The following is a 12,197-nucleotide window of genomic DNA, read 5'->3' as shown; positions in this document are numbered from 1 at the left end:
TCATTTTAAAGTTACAAAGAAATGTTCAAAAAACATTGCTGTCGTTCAGGACAATGCAAATTTATTAGTTTACTGCACAGCTGTTTCTATAATGTTGTATATAAAACCAAATAAAGAAATGTACACATCGCTAAAATACAGGTCGCTTTGGTATAAAGATCGCTAAAACAAAAAACTCTTAAAGTGCATGAAATGTAGACGCTGTTTATAAAGAAGTGAAGCATATTAAAGTGAAACAAAGTCCTTCTTAGAAGGAAAAGATACAAGTAACAACACAACAGCAGACCTAAAGCCACTTTCTTGACTACATATAAAAATGTCATAAGTAAAACACAGAAAAAAACTGAGAGTACGATAGCATACTCACAGAAACGCGCAAATGTTAGTGTTAATACAGGAAAACAAACAACAAAAAACAAAAGAAATTAACGTAAGAAAAGTAAAAACAATGTACAGATTGTATTTTTGTTGTTGTTGTTGGTTCAGCTCCCGTATGTCTGTCTACTTGTGGAACGTCTTCTCCGTGCCTCACACATGTGTGGAGGAGTTTGGTGGAGAATGTGCCAGGACCACCGCCTCGTTGAAATTGCTGGAGAAGCTGGTGTGGTAGCTGGGGCTCTGCCTGCTGGGACTGTGGAGCTGAGGCGCGGATTTGGCCACCGGGACACTCTGGGCCTGACACAGCTTCTGGATCAGGAAGCGTTTGTCCTGGCCCTCCTGGAAAACAAAAAAACCCGGGAAGATTTCAGTGCACGGGCTTTTACACCGGCAAACCTTCACTTTGCGTTCTATCCAGTCTGCACACCATAACCAGCTTCTCCCGTAGTTGATTGATGACTTTCTTGTGAGCTCCGGCGAGTGCGATCACATAAAACATGGCCAAACTGTAAAGAGAAAAATAAAAATAAAAACATTTTAGAAAGACAAGAAGCATGTCTATCAAAGTGTAAAACACCACAGCGACAACTCACCACGTAACGACAAAGAAAGAGACGGCAAAGGTCTCTGACGCGAGAAAGTAGATGACGTTTCTGGCGCTTTGCGGCAGGGCTTCTACCGCGGCTGGAAGCGCCTCCCAGGACGTGTTGTATTTAGAAAACGGTCCGCACGCCTGCGAGGACTTTATTCTGCACACAGAGGGAGAAGAGTGGAAACGTAAAATCCAAACAGAACCGGATTCGTGGTCGGTAAGCTGTAATGAGAAGAATTAAAAAGTGCATATGCACATACAGTGTACCTGTGTCGATTGTGCACTTGATACGAATAAAATAAAAATCCCCAGTAAAAGGAGTATTACAAGACGCGTAAATATTTCAATTAAATAAAATAAGGAAAAGTCTAGTATGACAACCTCGTTACATTTAAAGGGTTTATTTCTGCAAGTAAAAACAAATCTACGATCTAAATCTAAGGAAAATAACCGCTACTTTTAGTGTCTGTTATAGAAGTTCAACGCAATTATTCCATGACAAAAAACAAACAAACAGAAAAAAACAACTAAAGCATGCATTTGTTCATCTACATTTATTAACATTAGTTGGTTAAGTTTCACAGAGTCGTGGCTCCAGAGCTGCAGGTTGCAGACCCTTGTGCCAACGGCTGCAGTTTTGCTGTGACCCTTAGAGGCTGAATCTCCTTGTAGAGGTCAACTGTCCATTCTGCAGGTTTCCCCATGATCGAGAAGGCCATAATACGGCCATAGCATAAGATTACCGTATTTACCGTCCTGTTTTAATCTCATCTGATTTAAACTCATCGGAGTTTTTGACTTTTTGAGTTGAATTACTGAAATAAGGGAACATTTCATTGATATTCTGACTCTTTAAGATGCAACTGTTCTTCCACCTTAACAAAGGCAAGTCTAGGAAATCTGAGATTGGAGGGCTGCTGTACGTTTCAGTCAAACCTGTTCATGTAGCTAAGAGACTGAAGCAGACACATGACTTTGTACGATACTTACTGAGCAACGCTAATAGAAATGGGGAAGCAGGCGAGAATCAGGCCGATCAGCAACACACCCAGGAAGAAGAAATTGGAGCTGGACGCTCGAAACGGCCGGGTGGCCGGACGGCAGTTTTTGATCAACGACAACTACGAGAGATTAAGACAAGATACACATATAAATATGCTGTATGTACATGTATATGTAAAGATTAAAAGATTTTAAAAACTATTCAAACCATTTTGGAGTTTTCACACTTTTAAGTTTATAAAATCAATCAAACAAACAAAAAAAAAAAAAAAAAAAAAAACAAAAAAAAGCAGCAACCTTTTTGATGTAGAAGATACAGAAGTATTTGATGGTGCAGATGGCCGGAAGCATGGGGCAGTAGAAAGTGCCGATCCAGCAGATGGTCTGACCGTAGAGAATTTCCAGCACATTTTGAGGAATACTGAACTCCTGCAGGCCCCACATCTTAGCCAAGCGACAGTCACAGAACTTTACAAGCATCCTGAGCAGGAAGAGAAAAGTGGCTGTTGTAAAACTCAGAGAAGCTGGAGGAAACTGAAAAAACCCGAAAAACAAATAAAAACGAAACTGTGCTCAACCAGAAATAAAATGTTCCATTTCTATCAGTTCCAAAAATAAAAACGCTTTCTGAAACGTAAACTCCTACGGCGGCTACACAGCTGGTTAGTCTGGGTGTGTTGGACCGTTGCTCTTATTTCTCAAACAAGTCCGAGGTTGGCCACTTATTGGAAGGTCATGGTGTTAGGACAAAAAAAAACTTTCCATCATATCGTTTCTATGTTTAAAGTCCATTTGATGAGACGACAAAAACTGTTTGAATGAGCATTCTGTGGCTGAACAGACTGTAGTAGAATAATTAAAAACTCAGAGCGCCACCAGCTGCAGCACCACGACAGAATCAAAGCAGCTGTGACTCGATAACAACAAAATCCTCAATTCATTTCAAGCCACACAATCCTGGCATTTCAATCACCTTGGAATGCAGGAAGCCAGATTTATGTGTGTTTTCCTGATTAATTTGCATAATAAATATCTGACCAGTAGGGGGCACTCAGCGTATTGAAATCTCAAGTCATGGTTTTACTGCTCGATGCAGGTCAGTTTTAACCCCCAGTACATTTTCCAAGAGCAACACGGTGAGCTGGTGGTCTCCTCATCCTCTGACCCTGCAACTCTTCCTCGACAAGTCGTCCACGACCTTCTACGAATCACAGAAAGTTGATCTAAGACGCTTCGTGGTTGTCGCGCTCCCTGAGCCGTTCATGAACTCGTTTTACAAGAAACGTGTTCCTGTGCCGGGGGCCGTGTCGCCTGGTGACAAAACAACCGCCGTCTCTCGCGTGAACTTACTTTCGGGGAAACTCCACAAAGATGGTGACTGCGAGTATAATGATGAAGTCAAATATGGTGAGCTTGTACATCTCCTGGCCCACACGGGTCTCCCAGCACTGCAGATAATGATAAAGAAAAAAAATAATAATAATCAAAGCCACGGAGATGGTTAAAGAGAGAACAACAAAGCAAATCTAACCAAACACACATTCTGCTGTGCACAGTGAACTTCAGCAGAGGTTTGAACTGGAAGGTCTGGAAGAACATGATACAGGAAGAGATTGGCCCAGACTTTGACTTTGTGTTGGCGTGTCACACTAAATCACAATAAAATCCATGAAGGTTTGTGGTTGAGACGTGACCAAAAATGTGGAGCTATTTTGCCGTTGAACTAATTGTGAAATCAGAGGGAAAAACAACTTACTTGGCAAAGTTTTGGGTTGCTGCAGGGATCCTCTCTACATTCACCGATCTGAGACCACAGAGAGTAGAGCAACACGGTAATACTGGCCAACCGCATGAAGACACACCTGTGGAGAGAAGGTGAAGTTCAGACAACGGTAGCCGTTTCTCTCAAACTAACTTAGCAGGATGAGCATGGAGTGGGGGGTGGGTGGGGGGGGTTAACGTGTGGAGGTCCACTGCACCTCATGAGAGTGAAGCGAATTTCGAAGGCGGGTGAGTAATCCTCATAGTTGATGATGACAGAGAAGAGGAGTGGAGTGACGAAGTTGGCCATGGTGATGACTATGGAGGGCAGATACTCATAGATGAGATCCACAATGAAATTCACCTGCAGGAAGGAAACAGTTGCATTCCAAGTGATTTGCGTCGACGACTGTCCTGCACAGGATGGATTTTTTTCAAAATGTTTATAGATGGAAATTCGTGGACGTTGGTATTTTAGAAAAGAAAAAAAAAATCTAAAACTTTGAAACCGTGACTTTGCTTTGTAAATAAAGAACGGTAACACTCTTCTGAGGTGTAAAACAAATTTGCTTAACATTTACTTCACTTTGTGTGTCAGAACCAGAGGTCACGCTAGGCTAGTCTGTTCTGTTTTCCGCCATCTTGATGGATAAAAAGAATAAATAAATAAAAATGGGTCACGTGCTATTTTTACCCATCAAATTATAATCATATTAAAATAGGCTGTTTAGCCGCATTTTTATGCGATTTAGTTAATATTCAGCTAGTTGAACCAAGAATCCAGATCCCGTCACACAGATGAACACGTCTAACTTTTTCTCCGTAGTGACAAAAACCACTGACTGTGGCCCCGATAACTTATAATACATTAAATTAAGCGACTCCACTTAAATTGCAAAGACTTCACCCGCTGTGGTCTGAAAGCACAGCCTCATCTACAGAGAAATCTGCGCTAGTTCATCGGTCAGTTGGATCTGTCTGATCCAAACCGATCTGCGAGCTTTTGACCCTGTGCGGTCCGGGCGTGCGCTTTTACGAGGATCTTTTTGCGTGGTTTCGCTCCCCCGAAACAGACAGATGTTACGTCTGCTGCGCTAGTGAGCGCCACTCTCCTTCTGGGTGCAGAAGGGTAATGTCTTCCAGCTCCATTTGTCAAAACCACAGGATGAGTTAAGTTTAATGCTTCATAACAGCAGAGCCACATCCGCAGTGCTTGTGCAGTCTAGACCGCATGTTGCAGTCTAATTAACTTCTCCACCTTTATTTATTTCCTCAAGATAAACTGCCGGCTCCTCTGTTTAGACTATAAGTGGATTAGCACAACGCTGCATTCTCTTTAGTTTTCTCTGGTCTGTAATGGAGACTTGAATTAAAGGCTCCATTTCAACCGAAGGTTTGAAATGCACTTCCAAAGCAGACGCTCCAAAGCGTCCGGTCCGTAACTCTTCAACACGCCGTCAGCTCCCGGTCAGCAAGACGCAGTGTCTATGAGAAGGTATTCAGAAAAAGTTTTTTTATTAATTGATTTTAGTTGCCTCTGCGATGAACTCCTTGCATAAAGTCTGTAATGTGTGCGCATGTGTACCAGTCAAGGGTGTTAATTATAACCTGTCAAATGACGGAGGGGCTTCAAATGTTCCCGTCGTTTAAAAAAAAACATAACCGGTCAAATACGGAAAATATTCCGTCAATGCGACTTCAGATGGTCAGAAGCATCAAAATAATAAATGGCTCCAGAGGAACGGGAAAGAGAAAAACACAGTGGGAAGAATCGTATTAAGAAAACTAACATTAAAAGATAGACGCCATGCTTGAAACAAAAATCACGTCGGTAATAATAACGATGTTACCTTATTCTTTCTGTTTTCTACGTTCTGGGAGAAGGTGGTGGCAACGTAGATGCTGAAGAAGCAAGCGGCCAGCACTCCCATGACAAACACGTTGAGGATGACACGGAGGAGATAAATCCGACATTTGTCCTTCGTGGTGCGATCCGCCATTTTCTGTTTGATCCGCTCGTCCTCCAAATCAGTCTGGACACAGATTCAAACCAGTCAGGGAAGCGGTGCGAGAGGTTAAGCTTGAACTTGAGAAAAACCTGAAGCGCTTACAAAACCGCATCGCTAGTTTAAAATGTTGCAAAGAGCTTTCATGACGGACTGGAGCACTTAAAAAGTCAAGCCCGAAACTCAGAGGAGATCATTTGGAAGCAGTTTGGGAAATTGTTCCAGTTTTTGCATGATCCGCTGTCACAGCAGCAAATATAAGAACCGCCGAGACGCGACCCAAAACAAGAACAACAGAGATAATATAAGGCCAATCATCAGGAGGAACCGCACTGTTTGCTTGTGCTTTTTAAAGCGGTTTTTCCAATGGTGTTTTTAACCAAATGAAAACAGGAAAAATCTGTTTTTACAAGGGAAAAAAACTGCTTGGTAAATCTGTAAAGATCCAACATTCATGAAGTTAATGGCACCCATTAACTCAGATGCCTTTCGCACTGACCAGTCAATAACAAATGAGTTCAGTGAAGAGTCAAGGCAATAGCTTTTGTGAATATCCACAGAAATACAATATATTACACGTTAGCAAGGCAGAAGTCTACATACAATCAAAAATGTCATGGGTTTAGGCTTTAAATTATGAATTCTAGACATTTTTTTTAATTTTCTAAAACAAGAGTTTGTGGCACAGCTTGAATTTACTGTGGATTTTATTTATTTTTTTACTCCAGAGTCAAAATAGTGCAAATATGTACATACACTTCGAGTAATATTTGGTTAAAACCTGGAAACATGAGGAGGCAACTAAACAGAATAATCCTAAACTCACAACAAAATTAGCTCTGGAATAAATAAATCAAGCTAACCTTTAGCCTGTGTAAGGGAGGAGACCTCAGTCACAATGAAGAAGACATGTCAAAATCTATACGACGGCAGCTCTGAATCAGGAAACCAATCAGCTTCCTCTTATAGAAAATGGTTGGTTTCCATACCAGGAAACTGCTGAAGTTTTGGCAGAACTTCAGCAGTTCTGCCAAAAGGAGTGATGATATATCGGGACAGGAATATGCTAAGACTTTGTTAAAAATATGTTTGATTTCTCTCTCTCTCTCTCTCTCTCTCTCTCTATATATATATATATATATATATATATATATATATATATATATATATATATATACACAGACAACAAACTTTAAATGATTCAAACTCCATTTAAAACTGACTGAAAGGCTTAAACAGACCTTGAGCTCGTAGAGCAGGCTGTTCCTCTTCTGCTTTGCTGCGCTCTCGCTGGTGATGCAGAAGTCCCAGCCCGCAAAGATCTTGTTGCAAAAGCTTTGAAAGCGATCCTCATCCTTGATCAGGTGGCGCTTGAATCCTGCAGCGGACCTTAAAGAAAACATAAAACTTAAGGCTCCAACACAATTCATATCGGCGTCGAGTTCGGCAGGCGGATGCCTCCCCGCAAGCAAAATGACGCAATTTCCCATCACGCGTCTACGCCAGTGAGAACAGATTCTGAACTTCGCCTGAAGTACGTTGGAGTCTTCAACCCAAATGTTTGTATCTGCAAATCAACTGAATTTGTGAGGAGTTGGACTTCTTTAATACCTTTTCACAATCCAGAGGAGACTCAGGAGGAGGTATCCTAGAGTTGCGAGGAGATAGGCCAGCGGCAGTTTGTATATGACCTTTGGAAAATGGATTTCATCCTTTGTGTAGAAGCCGTATAAAAGGTAAGTTCGTTCCAGAATGCCCTGGAGATAAAGCACAATGATCAAGTCCTGAACATGGGTTTATACACGCAGTAACTAGTGATTCAATCCAAACAGCTACAACATCGAGCGCAATCATTCAAAGACGGGAAAGTTGGCCACCAGTAATAAAACAGTTTAAGAAGTTGGAAGTTTCTATATCCTGGGTGAATAAAGTGCTTAAAACAGAGACACATTTAAATCAAAATAGTCTTTACAGCTTACAATGTTTAGCACAGTCATTTTCCCTGTGTGTTCCAACCTGTGAAACCCTTAAATCACATCCCCTACTTTATCTGATTAACCGTGTATAAGTAAAACATTAGCTGCATCGTACAGAAACTTACGTCACCAGAAAGCAGATCTACAATATGTTCGTGATAGTTCTTGAGTATCCTGCGAGTGGTTCTTGGGTGGGTTCTGCAAACATTTCCTGTAGGAAAACGCGGTTAGATTCAGGCGCTTCGGCATTCCACCTCCAGTTTAAGCTTTATGACGGAAACAAACCAGTGAGTCCCCGCACCTTGATGCTGATTGTTGATGACATTTCTTGGGGTGGGGTCGAGGATCATGGGCAACATGACAAAGCAGAACATGACCAGAAAAATGATCAGGTTGAGCGCAACCAGGAAGCGCAGAAAGGAGAAGTAGGAAAGGATCCCCGTTCCAAACATCCCTACAGACAAATGAAAGAGGACGGGTAAAAAGAGCGCGGCCAAAAAACACAGCGACGGCGTCTGGAACGAAAAGATGAGCGTTTGTTTGTCTCACCCTCTATCTGGTGGATGTCTGACCTCCAGAGCTTCATGGAGCTCAGGAATGCGTGTGCATCATCCATCAGCCTCTTCATGTACCTGCTAGCGCCTTCCCTCCACTGTCTGCAGCTGCTTAGATCTTTCCTCTCCTCCATGCGCTGATCTCTGGCAGGTGACGCAGACAAACAGAATGTTACCATCAGGCGCCGGCTGGTTACTGCTGTCAAGGTATTCAGAGGTTGGTTGGTTGGTTGGTTGGTTGGTTTTGAAACCAGATAGTTTCTATTATCTGGGTTTATGCAAATCAGAAGCTGAGAATGTATCCAAGTGACTAGAGTCCTCTGCCCCTCCCTCACCTGTTGCTGCTTACCTCTTTCCAGCTGGCAGAGAGAAGGTTTTCACACTTCCTTCGAAAGTAATTCAATAATTTCTCCAAATTTTCTTTAAATGTTTGTGTTAATTCTGCAGTTGTTCTCCTTCAGGGGATCATACAAAGCAGGGATTTCCCCACAGTAAAGTTCAGACCACTCTAAATAATATTTTCAAAAATAAAACAAATGAACTAAAGAAGAGAGTTTCAATTTCCTATTTATGTCATCTGTTATTGTTATTAATAACATATTGTGATAGTATTCTACTGCAGGCAAGATAAACTGAAATATAACAACATTTTATGCTCTGAAATGTCTCTTGCACACACCCTATGCATTTGATTGGTCCAAGAAAATTACAAATAAAATCTCTAAAAAAGTGTTCTTGCTAAGTTTTATTTGCATTTAGCAAATATAAATTAATAATTTTGGTAGTTCCAGCTGACCTAAAACAAGAGAAGTTTGGTCTGATTTAACTTCAGGCAGTGAGAAAAAAAAAAGTGTCTCTTTTTATCATTTTTAAAATATCCGGCTTCAAATGTAAATACAGCTTCCCAAATTTAGGCTTTTAATCAGATGTTAGATTGCACTTTATGTAAAAAAAAAAAAAAACTGTACAGTTTGTATATGAAGCATTTTTAAGGACTTTACACAAAAATCAAGCACTTTCCAATCTTTCTAAATCACCTAACTGAAATTTTCAAGGATTTCAAGCACCCACACATTCACTCAGTGAGAATCCCACAGCGGTGGTACACGCCTACTTTCTGCACGCAACCACAAAAACATGAAGCAACATGAGTTAGAGTTTCTGATTACGTTAGAAGACATTCGACGGATGCTCAGGAGTTTCCTACTTGTGTCTGCGTTTTTCAGCCATGGGGAAGGGTAATTCTGAGACGGCCCGCTGCTCCATCTGACTCTTCTGCCTCTCCTCCAGTCTGTTGACCGTGTTCAACCTGCCAGAGACGCTCAGCCTCCCTTTCAAGCTCCCTCTGCTTTTGACGCTTGATGATTTTCTGCGGTACAGCAGCGACTGGTAGCTGGGCAGCTGGTCCAGCAGCGGGTTGCTGGTGATCCGTCCGCTACCGCCAATGGCGAAGACTTAAAACAAAGAAAAACAGAGTTTTGCTAATAAAAACATGTAGAAATTAGCAAGGAAAGAAACTAATTGAATTTCAAAAAATAAAACTGTTTTACTAATTATGGTTAGTCACAAAAATAATCTATACTATTTCTTTCACTCAACAGAAAACTGAAAAGTGTGGTGTGTATTTGTATCCAGCCTTCATTAATTTTACTGCAGGGAATGAATGACTCTACCAGCTTTGCACATCTACAGACGGACATTTTTACCAATTCTTCTCAGCCAATCAGCTCAACCTCAGTCAGATTGGATGGGTAGTTTCTGTTTAGTCATTTTCAGGTTTTACCAGAGATTTGATTTATATTTGGGTAGAGGACCTTTTTAATATACGAATATGATTTGATGTGTTAGTTTTCCCACAACATGAAACACATTCAACAGATATTTGCAATGCAGTGATGTTTGTTCTGCACAAAAATAGAAATAAAGACTTTATGATGACTTTTTTTGTTGTTGTCATTTGTTTACATTTTGGGCTCAAATTTTGAGTTTTGAATTCCTTAATGTATTTTTTATCATAACTTATATTGTAATCTATCAAGCCATTTGATTTTTGCCTACATCAGGACGCGGAGCAAGACAGTGATTTAAGAAAAATACTTTTATCAGTGGAAAAATAAGGTTTTAGGAGAAAAACCTAATGGTAAGGATTGTGAGAAAACTTGAATGGATGGACTAATAGATATGGACCAAGATAAGATAAAGATAAAACGAAAAAGTATTTATTTGTCCTTAATCTGGATTAATGCAAACACATATATTTTTCCACATTCTACTTTCCTTCTTTCACGCTTAATACAATCGTGTATCCCGAACTTTTTCCCACTAGGTACGAGCTTTGTGTCATTAAAATAATAATAATAACTAATTTCAAGATAATCGTTGACAAGCAGAACAATTTTAGTAGGAATGTGCTCGGAGTTAGCAATGTTAGCTGACAAGCTAACAGAACAATGTTAACTTGTTGGACAAGTTCGTAAAAGTAGCTGAAGTTCATAATCACCTGAGTCGTCCTCCATTGTTTCTTTGTTCAGAAGAAAAACTGCAGTTTTAACAGATTTAAAGAGCTGCTAGATAAATATAGAACCAGCAGACTTCGTTGGTAAAACACTAAAAAGACGAAACCCCCCAGCTGTTGTCAGGAAGACAACAATCCCCACAAACAACTTCCTGAATGCGGTTACCGATCCCAGACATATCTATGGAAGTCCGTTACTGACATTATTTGTGTTTGGTTTCATTTTTAGAGTAGTGTAATGAAATGTAGTCTTTTTTTATCTCATCTGGACCTGCCTTACATAGGTACTACTAGTAAGATGTCATAACAACAGGTTTATTCGTATTTTTCATATGCAATTTTGGTACAGCAATTGTGTTTGTTGGCTGAAATTGAGGCAATTTCAATTCCTAGTAAATTTATGCTCTTTTACTTAAATTTAAATACCTTTAAAAATTGTTTTCTGTATTCATATAAGAAAATGCCATATTAAGTATAGTCATATTTTCTATTAAATAAAAAAAATGTATAGAAAAGTTCATCCATAATTCAACTCAGATTATATCGATTAATTACACCCAGACATATAAATACCTGCCTGTTTGAGGCCATGGGCAAACAACCCCAGTTTGTATACTTTAAACCTAAATCTGCCAGATGGATGAATAATTTTGAGCCCAACTATGAGTACAGTATATGGGGTTGTTAGTGTACCAGGTAGGTTTGTATTGATTTACATGTTTTACAGGTTTGTAAAATATTTTGGTATCAGGGCTTCATAAGGCTTTATTCTTTTTTTTTCTTTTTTTTTTTAGACAAACCATTTCCTTGTGTTTATGTTACAGATAGTTATTACATGCTAATGTCTAATTTCTAAGACGTTTTCTCTTCGTGGGGAATGTGGCTCTTCTTAGTTATGCATTTCCTTTACTTGTTAAAGTTTCTTGTCACTAAGCAACGCCTAGGTACTTTTGCACACTCTGAACTCTAAGAAGCTCACCAAAGTCTCAATAAGGAAACCATTTAAATGTTGGCTAACAGGTATAATTGTTTTTCCCATGTCAAGCTGTCATGGACACGCTCGTAATATTCAAAAGTGGACTTTTAACTTTACAAGATCACACTTCCTGGTAGACAGAGAATATATTATCTCTCTCACACAGCACACCCCAGGTTGGCTCACAGGTGCACATCAGGTTTGTTCTGCATGGACCGGAGGAGTCCTAACACCTTAACTACAACAATATTTTTTCATACAGTTTCCACTGGATCACAAAAAGGTAAGAAGAGTTTAATAATAATGTTTTTATTTAATGTAGCTGACTTTCTGTCAGAATCTATTTGGCCCCATGCGTGGCAGAAACCAATCCTCCTCAATGAATTAATAATGAACAGATGCGGATTAGAGTAGAAGATTAAATTACACATGCTTTC

The 12,197-nt window shown here is 40.0% G+C and overlaps 1 protein-coding gene across 1 annotated transcript; it reads right to left on the bottom strand.

The window, feature by feature from the left end:
- Positions 1-39: 39 nt before the first annotated feature.
- tmc7 (transmembrane channel like 7) lies at positions 40-10,936 on the bottom strand. Its single transcript, XM_088012072.1, has 16 exons — positions 10,770-10,936; positions 9,477-9,723; positions 8,265-8,413; positions 8,017-8,169; positions 7,841-7,926; positions 7,351-7,496; positions 6,981-7,128; positions 5,584-5,766; positions 3,952-4,097; positions 3,729-3,834; positions 3,323-3,420; positions 2,270-2,453; positions 1,961-2,091; positions 972-1,127; positions 806-884; positions 40-717 (listed from the first exon to the last, which is right to left on the bottom strand). The coding sequence occupies exons 1-16, from the start codon at positions 10,783-10,785 to the stop codon at positions 529-531; spliced, it is 2,217 nt and encodes a 738-aa protein (XP_087868198.1). The 5' UTR covers positions 10,786-10,936; the 3' UTR covers positions 40-528.
- Positions 10,937-12,197: the final 1,261 nt, after the last annotated feature.

The sequence above is a fragment of the Poecilia mexicana genome, unplaced genomic scaffold, assembly GCF_051168715.1.
Source record: "Poecilia mexicana isolate PSO_F unplaced genomic scaffold, ASM5116871v1 scaffold_1, whole genome shotgun sequence".
Classification (NCBI taxonomy): Eukaryota; Metazoa; Chordata; class Actinopteri; order Cyprinodontiformes; family Poeciliidae; genus Poecilia; species Poecilia mexicana.
The sequence above is the reverse complement of the archived record's forward strand: the minus strand, read 5'-3'. Positions and strand labels throughout refer to the sequence as shown.

What these genes read in the sequence shown, in the direction of transcription:
- tmc7 (XM_088012072.1), bottom strand. An exon ending in AGACATCCACCAGATAGAGG is followed by an intron (nt 8,170 to 8,264) that starts GTGAGACAAACA and finishes ATTTGTCTGTAG; the next exon opens with GGATGTTTGGAACGGGGATC. An exon ending in GCAACCCAAAACTTTGCCAA is followed by an intron (nt 3,421 to 3,728) that starts GTAAGTTGTTTT and finishes CATTATCTGCAG; the next exon opens with TGCTGGGAGACCCGTGTGGG.